Here is a 16,493-nt window from a genome sequence, read left to right on the forward strand (position 1 = left end):
ACATATCTACTTACAAAGATCAGTAAATTCCATTATTCCACTGGTACTTCCATTGCTTTCTTTTTCTTCAAGAAAGCATACCAGCATGTGGCACACAAATCAGTAACTGAGATGTTGATAGAGCAAACAACACTGAGTTCAGTCAAATGTATATACAAAAAATAAATGTAAGTTATATGTAAGCTCTGGGACTTTAGCACTGGTGACAGATTATATTACATTTCTAACTGATCTCAAAGTACCAGTTTGCCTAGACATAGTAGCTGGGACCTACTGGTTTGAAGTACTCTGTAGTCCTGAAAGGAAATCTTTTAAAATCCTTATATAACTTAAAAATGAATGTCATGGAAACAGTATTTTCAAAGCAATGTAAAGCAATAGTGTCAAGAAATTAAGGTCATCTAGTAAAACTAATACATTTTGCCAAATAGCAGAAAACTGGTTATTTTAAAAACGTACTCACCATTTGCTCATTAGAATCCCCCAATGACTGAAGCTCATATTGAATAGGTTGCCCATTTTGGTCCACTAGGTGGAATTGCTCTGCAGAAAGAGTCTGCGTCTGAGTCAGGGGCCCTGGTATATTCTGTGATGTGAGTGAATTATCCACTGCAGTAGTAATGGGTAAAACTCTAGGGGAACCATCTTGTCCAAAAGAAGGCTCACTGGAGTCCATACAGCTTAGATGCTTTTGCAAAGAAAAAAAAAATCACTTGAGTGTTTGTAAAATAAGTTACAATTTTTAAAAAATAGAATGTTTTTAATAAAAGATGGAGACACATTCATTTTTCAGTTAATTATTCACTTTACTTTTTGCAAGGGTTATCAATTCACAGACTGATATAGACAGAAGTTCTTAAGTGAAACTGTTGATTTTTATTATATTTTATTTCAAATAGTCCAAAGGAATACAATGTGAAATGATGAAATATTTATAATTCAATATGCAGATTTTTCTTTACATATAAACTTTCACAAATACATTAAAGCTCTATATTATAAAATTAAATGATAGAATTATTAAAAATTAAATGTTAAAATTCTTGAATACATTAAATATAACACTATTCCTTAAACATAAAAAATCCAATTGCATGCCGCTTTCCCTTTAAACGGAAAAAAGTTCCCAGTTGAATCCCTACTTCAAATACCTGAGAATCGGTTTTTGACTCTTCGGAATCATTATGGTTGACTCTTAATGAATCAACAGACTGTTCCATGCTGGTATCATATTCAATTCCATTTTCTTCTATTATTTAATACCTGAAAGATTTTAAATATCTGATCAACTAAAGCACTTAACATTTTAATAGAATGTTTGTCTTAAATAAATTTCTCATCTCCCCTACTGTGTTACCCTATACAATTTAGGTTAAATCATTTACACCCTATAAGATCAATAAAACGAACATTCTTGTTAAATAATTTGCAAAGGCACCAGAATAAATTCAAGACAGAGCAAAAAATTAGTGTTATGTAGTTTCCTCACCCTATCCTTAATTGCACTCATGTACTGGTTTATTAAGGTTGCTGCTATGTGACAGGTACTGTTGTTACACCCTTTCAAATTCTTCTAAAATTCTCATTTTACAAAGATGTAATCTAAATAAAAGCTTTTAATTTTATGAGGTGTGCCCTATCATAGCATTAGATAATTTTAAAAGAGATCTCTTGGTACAGGAGGAGATTATATACATACAACTCTGACCATAACATACAATTATACCACTTAATATTAGCATGACAAGCTTTGAAAATGAAGAAATATGTATTCTAAAAAGGTTGAGCCACTTAGGCCTAGTACAGTCGTTTTCCACTGGTGGTGATTTTGCCCCCACACATACCCCCAACACCCCCTAGTCGCCTGGGGATACTGGGCAATGTCTAGAAACATTTTTGGTTGTCACAACTGGAGGGGGTGCTACTGGTATCTAATGAGCAGAAGTTAGGGGAACTGCTAAACACCTTGCAACGTACAGGACAGCCTCCACATAAAGATGTCAATGGTGCTGAGGTTCAGAAACCCTGGCCTAGTATAGTATAGTGACTAATGGATTCTGTATGATCTAAAAAGAATGATGTTTTATGACTCAAAATTGGAGTAAAGTCAAAATGAAACTGCTGAAGAACACCACTGAAAAATTTATAATATAAAATAAACTTCATAAAATCTTTTTTAAGAACCCAACCCTATAATTTTATTTTTCGAAAGACAGCATAAATTATTTTTTAAAAATCTTTAAAATTTTATTTTTAAATTTACATGCATTAATTGAACTCTTTTTTTGATGTATAGCTCTATGAATTTTAACACAGATAACCGTCATCACAATCGGGATACACGATAATTCCATCACTCTAAACCCTAATTTACATTTATACCTGTATTTAAGACTTATTTAGTATATGTACTTGGATACAATGAAAACTTATTTTTCTGTGATAGCATCCAAACATATATTTGTAAAATTAACCATTTCAGAAAATCTGCAAGGTTTGCTATTTCATATCTTTAAGATATTATAAATAATTCTACTCAAATATAAATTGTAAAATGCTATAAAATCAGTCTTATCTTTAATATATAACTATAAAATATCTTAAAATTGCTTCTCCTTAAAGATTTTAAATTATCACTTGTATTCTAATTTAATGTATTACAAAAATTCCAAAAACCTGTAGTTACCTCTAGGGCTATAAAAGTAAGAGCAATTTTAGTTTATAACTTTCTGTTCTGTTTTGAATTTTTTATACTATACATATATTACTTAAGATTAATATTTTATAGAAGGGGTTTAAAAAATAGAAAGGAAGTTTCACTAATGCCAATACAGCAGATTAGACACTGTAGAAAGCTCTCTTGCTAGAAAACAAAAAATAGAAAGTTGATGTAAAACAAAACATTTCGTGGCTGGGAGCTACTATAGGAAGTAACAAAAATGAGAGGCCACTCCCTGCCCTCTCCCACTCTGCCCACCCCCCCACTCCCCAAAATAAAAGCAAAAGTTGTGATCTAAAACCTAAGTGATGAGCACAAGCAAGGAGGAAAATTTCAAGGGCAGTGCTGCTAATAAACACTGTGCCTGGGAAATGGGCTTGGATAAACAGCTGGTAGGGGAGGAGAACTTAACTCTCCCAAGGTAAGACTAAGAACCTGAAAGATCCTGGTAAGCCAATAATGTACCCTGGCTTCTGGCGAGAACAAATGCAGTTATTATTTGGAGGAACACAAACACAGTTAAGACTTTAGTTTCCTTTCACATTAAGATCAATCAAATATAAGCTTACAATCAAAGAGTGCCAAAAACACAAAGAAATAAGCCATCATAAGAAGGAGTCAGCAGATTTAGATCCCCCTAAAAACTTCAAATATTGGAACCATGTAATACTGAATATAAAACAATTATTTAATATTCAAAGAAATAAATGAATGAGTCATAGGAATAAGGAAGCAACAAGAGACTATCAAAAGTTTCATTTGAAAGAGAACCAAACAGAACTTTCAGCAATGAAAAATGTAATTACTGAAATTAAAAAGTCAATGGATAAATTAAGTAGAAAGTTAGAGGCAGAAGAAAGAATTACTAAATTAGAAGACAGGCTTTAAAAGTTACCCAGGGCTTCCCTGGTGGCGCATTGGTTGAGAGTCCACCTGCCGATGCAGGGGACACGAGTTTGTGCCCCCATCCGGGAAGATCCCATATGCCGCAGAGCAGCTAGGCCCATAAGCCATGGCCGCTGAGCCCGCGGGTCCGGAGCCTGTGCTCCGCAATGGGAGAGGTCACAACAGTGAGAGGGCTGCGTACCGCAAAATAAATAAATAAATAAATAAAAATTACCCAGAATGCATCATAAGTAAAACAGAATATTAAAAAATACAAAGAACACACTTCAAACTAGGAAAATAGAAGAAGAAAGTATAGCATACCTATAATTGGAGTCTCAGAAGAATAAAAAGAAAAAATGGACGAGAGACAATATGTGACGAGATAATGGCTGACCATTTTTCAAAACTGAAGACATGAATCTACAGATAAAGGAAGCACAAAATGTACCAAGATAAATCAAAAGAAATCCATACCAAATGTAGCAAAGTACAAAATTCTAAAGAAAAACAGAAAAAATCTAAAATGCAGCCAGAGAGATACGATCACCTACAGAGTATTAACATTAGATATACATCAGACTATTCAATAGCAACAATGGCCATAGAAGTCACAAGAATAATAAAAAACTAACTTTCAGTATATAATTGTATATGCTCAAAGCTACTTTTTCACAAGAGGGTGAAAGACATTTTTAAGATTAAAAAACTGAGTTTATAATGAACAGATCTTACACAAAAGCAATTCCTAAAGAAGTAGAAAATAAAAATGATACCAGAAGGAAGTCCTGAAATGCTAGAAAAATGGTAAGCAAATAAATTAATAACTCTAAGAAAAACCTAAATAAACACTGTCTGTATAAATAATACTATTACAATTTTGTGTATCTGTGTTTTAATGATAGAAATAAAATACTGGAGAACTAAATAAAATAATTAACTCAAGGGGGTGATGACAGATAAACACAATACATCAAAACTTATAAGATGGGGCTTCCCTGGTGGCACAGTGGTTGAGAGTCCGCCTGCCGATGCAGGGGACAGGGGTTCGTGCCCCGTTCCGCGAAGATCCCACATGCCACGGAGCGGTTGGGCCCGTGAGCCATGGCCGCTGAGCCTGGGCTTCCAGAGCCTGTGCTTCACAATTTCAAAAATCACTACAAAGCTAAGGTTTACGAAAGAATGTGGTACTGACATAAGGATAGACATGTAGATCAACAAAATAGAATTGAGAGTCCAGAAATAAACTCATACATCTCTGACCAAATTATTTTCAACAAGGGTTCCAAAAGCATTCGATGGGGAATGAAGTCTCTTCAACAAATGGTGCAGGGACAATTGAATAGCCGCATACAACACAATTAAAATGCACCCCTACCTCATAATATATGGTTGACCCTTGAACAACACAGGAGTTAATGGCACCAACTCTCTGCACAGTGGAAAATTCATGTACAACTTTACAGTTGGCCCTCCATATCTGCAGTTCTGCATCTGTGAATTTAACCAACTGTGGATTGTACAGTACTACACTATGTATTTACTGAAAAAAGTCCAAGTATAAACGGACCCACACAGTTCAAATCCATGTTGTTTAAGGGTCAACTGTATACCAAAAATGAACAAAAAGGGATCAGAGACCTAATAAGAGCTAAAACCATATAATTTTTAGAGGAAAACAAAAGAATAAAGCTTAATGACCTTGGATTTAGATATGACACCAGAAGGATAAATGTCAAAAGAAAAAAATAGATAAATTGGACATTAGCAAGATAAAAGCTTTTTGCACAAAGGATACCATGACATGAGTAAAAAGACAAGCCACAGATGGGAGAAAATATTTGCAAATCAAATATCTGATAAGGGTCTAGAATATACAAACGTCTCTTACGACCCAACAGAAAAAAGACAACCCCAGGGACTTCCTTGGTGGCACAGTGGTTAAGAATCCGCCTGCCAACACAGGGGACAGGGGTTTGATCCCTGGTCCGGGAATATCCCACATGCCACAGAGCAACTAAGCCTGTGCACCACAACTACTGAGGCTGTGCTCTAGAGCCCGCAAGCCATAACTACTAAGACCGCATGGCACAACTACTGAAGCCCACGCGCCTAGAGCCTGTGTTCCTCAAGAAGAGGCCACCGCAATGAGAAGATTTCAAAAATCACTACAATGAGAAGACCATACACGCCGCAACTAGAGAAAGCCCGTGCGCAGCAACGAAGACCCAACGCAGCCAAAAAATAAATTAATTAATTAAATTAAATTAAAGATAACCCAAACACACCTACTAAAAAATGGGCAAAGGGGTTGAATAGACATTTCTCCAAAGAAAACACACAAATAGTCAACAATCATATTAAAGATGCTCAAGTTCATTAGTCATTAGGAAAATGCAAATCAAACCAACAATGAGATACTAGTTCATATCCACTGTAAAGGATTTTCTTTACAAAATAAAGAGAAAATAAAGGTTGGTGAGAATGTGGGGAAACTGGAATCCTTGTGCATTGCTGATGGGTAAGTAAAATGGTGCAGGTGCTGTGAACAATTTGGCAGTTCCTTAAGAATTTAAACATAGAATTACCAAATGAAAACAATTCCACTGTAGGTATATACTCAGAAGAATTGAGATGTAGAGAACAAATGTATGGATACCAACGGGGAAGGGGTGGTGGTGGAAGGAACTGGAAGATTGAGATTGACACATATACACAATTGATACTAAATATAAAATAGTAACTAATGAGAACATCCTGTATAACACAGGGAACTCTACTTAATGCACTGTGGTGACCTGAGTGGGAACGAAGTCCAAAAGGGAGGGGATATACATATATGTATGGCTGATTCATTTTGCTGTACAGTGGAAACTAACACAACATTGTAAAGCAACTATACTCCAATAAAAATTAATTTACAAAAATAAAGTTTAAAAAAACAGATAAAAACACCTGAAAACAGGTGTTCAAACATAAACTTGTATACAAATGTTCATAGAAACACTACTCATAATAGCCAAAACTGGAACAACCATAATGTTCATCATGTTCATCAGCTGATGAATAGATAAATAAAATGTGGTATATCCATAAAATGGAATAGTATTTCACCATAAAAAGGACTGAAGTACTGATATATACCTCAAAAAAGTTATGCTAAGTGATAGAAGCTGGACACAAATGGTCACATATTGTATGGTTCCATTTATAAAACATATCCAAAATGGGTAAAATACAGACAGAAAGTAGACTGGTGGATGCCAAGGCTTGGGGGAGGGGAGAAGAGGGAGCTACTGCCAACTGGGTACAAGGTTTTATTTTGGGGTGATAAACGTTTTTTGGAACTTGATAGGGGAATTAAGATTTTGCAAGCCACGTAGCACAGCCAAAAAAAGAAAGAAAAAAAGATATGCAGCTAGCAAATAAACAATGAAAATATGCTAAACAGCATTAGCCATTAGGGAAATGAAAATTAAAACCACAATTATATACATCTATATACCTATTAGAATATTTACAATTTAGAAGATTGATTATATCAAATGTTTATGAAGATATGGAGCAACTGGAACTCTCATGTATTCCTGGTGGTAATGTAAACAGTATATTCTCTTTTGAGAATCACTTTGGCAGTTTTCTAAAAAGTTAAACGTGAACCTAATTATGATCCAGCCATTCCAATTTATGTATTTACACAAGAGAAATTAAAGCATATGTGCCAGACTTCCCTGGTGGCACAGTGGTTAAGAATCCGCCTGCCAACGCAGGGGACACGGGTTCGAGCCGTGGTCCAGGAAGATTCGACATGCTGCAGAGCAACTAAGCCCGTGCGCCACAACTACTGAGCCTGCACTCTAGAGCCTGCGAGCCACAACTACCAAAGCCCGCGCACCTAGAGCCTGTGCTCCACAACAAGAGAAGCCACCACAATGAGAAGCCCGCACACTGCAATGAAGAGTAGCCCCCACTCGACGCAACTAGAGAAAAGCCCACGCGCAGCAATGAAGACCCAATGCAGCCAAAAATAAATAAATATTTTAAAAATCCTATTTAAAAATAAATAAATAAAGCATATGTGCCCATATATCCCATAGAGGATAGTCTTCTTTTTTTTAACATCTTTATTGGAGTATAATTGCTTTACATTGTTGTGTTAGTTGCTTCTGTATAACAAAGTGAATCAGCTATACATATACATATATCCCCATATCCCTTCCCTCTTGCATCTCCCTCCCACCCTCCTTATCCCACCCCTCTAGGTGGTCACAAAGCATGAGCTGATCTCCCTGTGCTATGCGGCTGCTTCCCACTAGCCATCTATTTTACATTTGGTAGTGTATATATGTCAATGCCACTCTCTCACTTCGTGTCAGTTTACCCTTCCCCCTCTGTGTCCTCAAGTCCATTCTCTACGCCTGCATCTTTATTCCTGTCCTGCCACTAGGTTCAGCAGAACCTTTTTTCTTTTTTTGATTCCATATATATGTGTTAGCATATGGTATTTGTTTTTCTCTTTCTGACTTACTTCACTCTGTATGACAGACTCTAGGTCCATCCACCTCACTAGAGGATAGTCTTTTTAACAAATGGTGCTGAATAAAGGGACATCCACATGCCCACCCAAAAAAAAAAAGTGAACCTAGATACAGACCTTATGTTCTTCAAAAAAATTAACTCAAAATGCATCATAGACATAAATGTAAGATGCAAAACTATAAAACTCCTAGAAGACAACATAGGAGAAAACCTAGAGGACCATGAGTATAGTAATGATGTTTTAAGTATAATATACAAAAGGCATGATCCATGAAAGAGATTATTAATAAGCAAGACTTCATTAAAATTAAAAACTTCTGCTCTGCAAAAGACAGTATCAAAAGTATGGGAAGAAAAGCCACAAACTCGGAGAAAATATTTGCAAAACATGTATCTGATGAAGGATTTGTATCCAAAATATGCAAAGAACTCATAAAACTCAACAATAAGAAAAAAACCTAATTTAAAAAGTGGTCAGGGCTTCCCTGGTGGCGCCGTGGTTGAGAGTCCGCCTGCCGATGCAGGGGACATGGGTTCGTGCCCCGGTCCGGGAAGATCCTACATGCCGCGGAGTGGCTAGGCCCGTGAGCCATGGCCACTGAGCCTGCGCGTCCGAGCCTGTGCTCTGCAACGGGAGAGGCCACAACAGTGAGAGGTCCACGTACAGCAAAAACAAAAACAAAAAAAAAGTGGTCAAAAGACCTGAAGATACACTGCAGCAAAGAAGATATACAGATGGCAATTACACATATGAAAAGATGCTCAACATTGTATGTCATAAGGAAACTGCAAATTAAATCATCACTGAGATATCATAACACACCTATTAGAATGGATAATATTTTTAAAAAACCCTCTATTAGATGTTGCCAAATATGTGGAACAACAGGAACTCTCATTGATTGATGCTTGGGATACAAAACTGTACATACAGCCACTCTGGAAGACAGTTTGACAGTCTCTTACAAAGTTAACCATAGGCATACCATACAATCCAGCAATTGTACTACTACGTATTTACCCAAATGAGTTGCAAATTTATGTTCCACAAAAACGTGCATGGATAGTTATAGCAGCTTTATTCACGATTGCCAAAACTTGAAAGCAACCAAGATGTCCTTCAATGAGTGAATGGGTAAAACAACTGTGGTATATCCATACAATGAATTATTATTCAGTGATTAAAAAGAAACAGGCTTGGGAATTCCCTGGTGGTCCAGTGGTTAGGACTCAGTGCTTACACTGCTGTGGGCCTGGGTTTGAACCCTGGTCAGGGGGCTAAGATCCCACAAGCCGTGAGGGGCAGCCAAAAACAAAAAGAAACAGGCTATGAAGGCACAAAAAGACAAGAAGAAACCTTAAATGCATACTGATAAGTGAAAGAAGCTACATACTATATGATTCCAAATATATGACATTCTTGGAAAGGCAAAACTATAGACACAATATCAAGATCAGTAGTTGCCAGAGGTTGGGGATGTGGGAATTCATATAGGTAAAGCGCAAGAGATTTTTATGGTGATGAGATAATACTTTATGATACTGTTATGATGAATACATGACATTAATCCATAAACCTGTACAACACAAAGAGTGAATCTTAGTGTAATCTATGGACTTCTGTTCATAATAATGTATCAGTATTGGTTCATTAACTTTTAGAAAATGGACCACACTAATACAAAATGTTAATAGTAGAGAAAACTGCATGCTAGGATGGAGGGGAGAGAAGGTAGGGGAAGGAATATGGAAGAAAGGAAGGAAGAAATCTTTATATTACCTGCTCAATTTTTCTATAAATCTAAAACTTTCAGAAAAAGATAGTCTTTTAGTTAAAAAAAAAAAAAAAAAGGAGCAAACAGAGTGTCTGTAAACTGAAGCCAATAACAAATCATAGTATATGAACTCCAAAATTATCTTGAAATTTTAGGTTAAGTTACCATACTCTGAACAATGTTGGAGTTAGGGTGGACAAGAAATATATTATTTTTTCATCAACTTTTAAAACAAAAACTGAGAGGGTTTTGTCAGTAAAAATGTATAAAATAGCTGAAGACAGTGTTCTGTAGTCATATGCTCTGGGTTTGAATTTCAGCTTCATACTTACTTGTCAAATTAGTTAACTACTCTGAGCTTTAGTTTTTCTCATGTGCAAATTGGCAATTATACTGCATCTCCCTCAGAGGGTCGTTATATTAAACAAAATAATGTGTGCAAAGAGCTTGGTGCAGTTCCTAGTACAGGGTCAATACTCAATAAATTATTTCTGCTACTTATAATTATGCAAACTAAGATAAAAAATTCACCTATCTATAAATAAATTACTTGGTTCCTAAGGACAAAAATCTGTTAAATATCAGTCATCTCATTGATGTAATAAAAACTTACCTGGGCTTAGTATAAAGCTCCTAAATATACTTTTCTATACTGTCTTTGAAAAATTGCAAAAAATTTTACTTTCAGATGACTAACAAGTTCTATTTCAATATTACTGTTTAGTTTAAAAATTCACACATCTGATGAATGTAGTAGAAAAAGAACACATCAGTCTAGATTTGATGAAAAAAAACAATGTTAACTTCCCTGAACTTCAATTCCTAGTTTTTTAAAGATCCCATTCAGTTCTTAGATTTTATGTTTCTAATAGCTGATTATCTTGATGACTTTTAAAATTCATTTAACTATCATTTATTGACTGACCTCTAATGTACACTGAGTATAAAAATAAAAGAACTCTATTCAAGAAGAAAACTTTTACAGAGTTAGATCCAATTGAAAATAAAGTCCTACTGAGAGACTTATTAAAACTGAAATAATTGCTGTCAAGAATGCAACTTAGGGCTTCCCTGGTGGCACAGTGGTTAAGAATCTGCCTGCCAATGCAGGGGATATGGGTTCGAGCCCTGGTCAGGGAAGATCCCACATGCCACGGAGCAACTAAGCCCGTGTGCCACACCTACTGAGCCTGTGCTCTAGAGCCCGTGAGCCACAACTACTGAGCCCGTGTGCCGCAACTACTGAAGCCCATGTGCCTAGAGCCTGTGCTCTGCAACAAGAGAAGCCACCGCAATAAGAAGCCCACGCACTGCAACGAAGAGTAGTCCCCGCTCGCCGCAACTAGAGAAAAGCCCTTGTGTAGCAATGAAGACCCAACACAGCCAAAAATGAATAAATAAAATTAAAAAAAAAAAAGAATGCAACTTAATTTTTTAAAGTGTATTAAATACACTGAAATATTCACTGTCTAAACATGATCACATTAAGATTAGAAATATTTTTGAGACTTTATTTTGATTTTTAAATATAAGCACTATTATGATAGAATACATGACTATGAATTTAATTATCATTGCTACAAAATAATTTAATGTTTATTGAACGCTTATTATACTTAATAATTATTAGCCAGAATTATTAACAATCACTCTGCTATTCTGTGATATAGGACCCATTAACAACATTTTACAGAAAAGGAAACTGAGGCTCACCAGTAAAGGTTATAAGGTTTTCATTTATTGAGCACTTACCATAGTAAAGCACTAGGCTCAGTGTTTTATACATATCATTTTATTTAATCCTTTCAACAACCCTGTGATTCAGTTACTTGCTCCAATTTACACATAAGGAAATAAGATTTAAGCAGTTAAGTAAAGCCAAAGATTACAAATATACTAGGTGGCTGAGCAAGAACTCAAACCTACATGCATTGATCCCAAAGCCCACTCTTTATCATTACAATGGGAACTCTTTCAAGGTAACAGACAAACCTCCCTCCTTCATTAGTCATGGCTTTAATATATTTTTTTTGGTAGGTTAACAAATTAAAGATGCTAAAAGAAATTCTTTGTTCATTTTTGTTCTCAACTTTTCCTGGTTGAAATTTAATTATAGGCAGTACCTAACACACAAAAGCCCTCCTGCAAGCAATCTAAAGATCTCTGACCTCCCGAAAAAACTAGCATTCTAACTATGCAGGAATTACAGCCCCTGAGAAAATATTCTGTAAACAGATCAAAAATGGATCTCGGGACAGAAAGGTAAAAAGTGAAAATGGCTTAGGGGAAAAAAATTCTAAAAACTTACTCTCAGTTTCCTGGTAGGTGCCCTGATTCCATTACAAATTATCCCTACTGATCTAAATTTTTTTTCGTTTTATTTACTTTCTCTTACCCTATCTGAAATTTCATCAATGAAATTTTCATTGGAGTTATCAAGCATTTTTTCTTAAAAAGAAAAAATTCTGGAGAGATTATCAGTCATTATCAAATTTGTGTAAATTTATATAAATATAGCTTTCTTCCTTTAAGATGAGTTAAAAACAGCTACCCCGAAAAGTTTAACTTAGAATGCAACCTCTATCCATTCTAATAGGTGCATTTGAGGCTCAGAGCACCTAAAAGGGATTCTGCAGACCTGAGGTAGATGCTGCAGTGAACAGGGAAGGCAGGATGAATGCCCTGGGGAAGTTCACTAGTGAAGGGGTGGGATAACACAGGAAGCTTGCCAAATATAAACCACTTACTTCAGAACTTTGCCCAGACTGGGAATCTGCAAATGGAAGAAAGAGAACTTCTTTCCTACTATCTTCTGGAAATTCAAAACTCAAAATTTTTCTTTCAGTATGCAGTACCTCTATACTATGTGTTAAACAAGGTTTTAGTGTTTATTATATGGAAAGGTGGGTTTCAATATCTGTTGACCTAACTCATTGTTGAACTGGAGATTAAAAGTACATTTTTAAGTTACAGACATCCTTTTCAAAAAATAATTTGAATGAAGTGAAAAGTATTACTCCTTCCTCCCCTAAGTCTTCCATCAATTTGCATTACACTCCTCAATCCTGACAACTGTAGGGTGACTTAAAATACCCAGTTTTCCCACCTAACCTCAATGTCAGCGCATGCTATAAATTATTATCCCTAACTTTCAATTAACTATGTCAAAGTAAAGTTCCAAAGAATGTAGATATTAAGATTAAATAACTAGGTATAAAATGTTCTTTTCCAACTGGTAACCATAAACGGAACAAAGTACCTATATATAAAGTGTAACTTGACTTTTTCATTAATATGTAATAGACAATAGTTAACTTTTATAGAGCCGTTACTTTCTATCAGTTAAAAATAAAATTATTACCTTCATGAAAGAGCTTGAGTTTAAATTCAGGTCTCAAGCATTCTACTATCCCCAGAAATGCCCTCTCTTTTCCACTGAAGTTCTTCCTTTGGGGGGCACTAAATCATGATGGTTGGGGCTTCAGTTATGTGAAAGCTATAACTATGTCTTCACAGCAGCATTTTTTCTGTAATGAGAAGGTATTCAATGTATATTTATTTTCCAACACATAAAGCAAGCTACTAGATTTTGTTCTGCAGGTTTTACTATAAAATAGCCATTACCAGCCTGGTATAGTTTACCCAGCAATTGACTCGGTTAAAGTGAAGTAAAGACTAGGACTGTCTTTATGGAAGACTGCATGTGTCCAGGGGTTGGTGACTTAACCGGTGTTGGGGATTTGGACTAAGGCCTTGTTTCAACTCTCACATTCTGTAACTACTACAGAAACAAAAACGTCCACAGTAAATTGCATTTTTCTCCACAATGAAAATATTTACTAACTGAACATATTTTGGAGCCACAGAAGCTTGAAAATAAGGGCTTCCCTCCTCATATCCCATCCCCTATAAAATCCTAGAATTAAATTGATAAGCTTATTTCTTAAGTAGTATTGGGATTGGATAAAGAGAACAGAAAGAAAAGAGAAAGCATTAAATATATAACCTAGAGGGTTAGTAATAATTGGAGTTCAGAAAACATACTAAGGCCATTAAATTTTGCTGGCAAACTGCTTTCTAGAATGTTTCACATCACATTTTAAAAAGTGAATTTTACCTTATACCTAAAGCAAAGATTAGGAAGAATTAGAAGTTCAATGTTTTAATTTATAGCAAAAAAGGGCTTTTATTGTTTATACATATTGAATACATGGCAGAGGGGAACACACTAGTCAGGCTGTAGTTACTCAAATCTCTGTAGACCAAGTTGGGGCTACTGCTGTTTTTTGATTTTGTTCAACAGCAAATCTATTTGTTCAAAACATTAAAGGTAATTCTCAGCTGTAATTTCTTAAAAACTGTCTTAATATTTGATTTTTTTTTTTTTTAGTTTTCCCGATAGACTTTTGTGTGGTAAAATTTATGTGTTAAAACCAATAATCTAAGAGTAAATCCCCAAACAGGCTAACTGAAGGATGAAGCCACTTGAAGTTTAGAGTTTCTCTTAATTCTAGGCACTTTGGTTAATGTCTCAAGATTTAAAGGATATTGAAATCTTATATTTAAAATCAGTGTCTGACCTTATTAACTACATTAAAAAATACTGCTCAAAAGTACTTTAGAAAATAAAATTTCCCTCATCTTTTAGGGTAGGTAAACAACACAATGTTCCTTCTATGATGTATACAAAATTGCTATGAATCAGTGGTGTCAAAAATTAAATGAAGACTCCTAATTCACAAATATTTTATAGAGTAATTTATTTCTTAAAAGATGGGTTTTGCAAGTTGTATTGTGTTAGTTAAATCAACATCAAAATGTTAAATGTATGCAAATATATATAAACAATCTATTTCAACTTTTCATTTTTCAGTGAAAAAAATTTTAAGCTAGTGTTCACAATGTCTCTTTTCCTTTATCTAAGGTTTGCCCTCTCTATAAACTTCCCTGTAATCTTGGTTTCTACCCATTTCTTACCCTGTACATACATACCTCTTTTTACCTCTTTGCTCTTTGAGGGATTTACAAATTATTTCATTTAATCCTCACAATGACTCTAAGGTAGAGCTTATTATCTATTTATAGATAAGAAAACCAAAGCTGTCTAGTAACTTGGTTAAGATCACAGAACATTAGAGCTCAGATTCAAAACTAAGTAGGAAAAAATCACCAAAACCAATTAGGACTCCAAAGCCCACACACTGTCTTTATATCATACTACACCATGCCATTACATACAGAAAAAAAAAACCTATAATAAAGAGAAACATTTTCCAAGCTGTAGTTCTCCAGATAATGCGTCTTCATAAGAAACCTAGTAAATGAATCATGTAGGAAATCATTAGAACCAAAAGCTTGAAGTTAATATTCTAAGCAAAGTTAAGAAAAACACTCAGAGTAAAAATACTAATTACTCTTAGGTATTACATAGAGGGAACACGAAATACAACACATAAGCCACTGTTGAAAAAACACCAAAGCCATCATACTAGGTGTTCAGGTATCTTGTAATGCTTGTTAACTAATTTTCCCTTAACTCAAGGTCTCAGTCAAATGAGTATTTTAGTGAATTCAACATTTCTGCTTTGTAAATTGAAGTTTTATCTTATTAAGCACATATTTAAGTTCTGTATCTTACTGATCATAGAAAATTTTTCCATTCGAATTAGGATCAACCTGTATTGAATATCAGGTACAGTATTTTCTTATTTTGATAAATTTCAAATTAATGATAGTTAAAAATGAATTAATCTACTGATTACACATTTAAAAATATATTTTAACCAATGATATATTAACAATTAAAAATTACCTGAAGAACCTATTAGAAGTTTTATTTCAGGTTCTATGAATTTTAATTCAGACAATTTTACTGCTGTAACTCAAAAATTACTTATGATTAAAAGCAAAGGATGTTTGAAACTGTCAAATTTCTTTTTACTTCTACCAGATTCAAAATATATGGATTAAATAACAAGACTTCAATTAAGAAAGAGAAAAAAAAAAGTGTTTCAAACTTCAGGTGGTCTAACTTATGCATACAATTCTCACAATTACAATGAATCACATGGTTAAATAACCATGGCTTCTATTTGCAAGCCCAATCCTTTCCTAGGCCCTCAGCACAGACGTTTTCTCTTTTTACTCCTCTAACCATTAAGCTAGTCTTTCTTACTTGTTCATGTTGCCATAGCTCCCAGTTAAACTGACATCTAAAGGATAACGATGGTAAAAACAGTTAACATCTACTATGTGGCACTTAATCTCACAGTTGACCAAGGTGTGGCACAGAGAGGCTAATAAATAAGCAGCTGAGGCAGGATTCGAACCCAGGCATTCGGGTTCCACAGCCTGCATTCTAAGAAGGTGAATAAATTGAAAATAGTCTTAGTTTCATTGTCACTGCGCACTATTAACAGATTATTTTACGTTTACAATTGTTTAAATCCCTTCTCATAATCTATGGTTGACTTAAATATCATATGTCTACTTAACTGTTGTACATCTTGAAGCAACGTAACAAAGGAAAGCTTTAGCTATCTTCACCGGCACACAGACCGCTTTGCCCCAAATTC

General features: G+C 34.9%; 1 protein-coding gene across 1 annotated transcript in view; it reads right to left on the reverse strand.

Annotated features, from left to right (window-relative positions):
* Positions 1 to 16,493, reverse strand: part of CARF (calcium responsive transcription factor) — a 96,623-nt gene that overhangs the window by 79,281 nt on the left and 849 nt on the right. The window contains 2 exon segments of the mRNA XM_073807371.1: positions 464 to 688; positions 1,152 to 1,263. Coding sequence (XP_073663472.1) covers positions 464 to 688; positions 1,152 to 1,220 — 294 coding nt within the window. The 5' untranslated portion in view covers positions 1,221 to 1,263.

This window comes from Tursiops truncatus, chromosome 7 (assembly GCF_011762595.2).
Source record: "Tursiops truncatus isolate mTurTru1 chromosome 7, mTurTru1.mat.Y, whole genome shotgun sequence".
In the NCBI taxonomy this organism is placed as follows: domain Eukaryota; kingdom Metazoa; phylum Chordata; class Mammalia; order Artiodactyla; family Delphinidae; genus Tursiops; species Tursiops truncatus.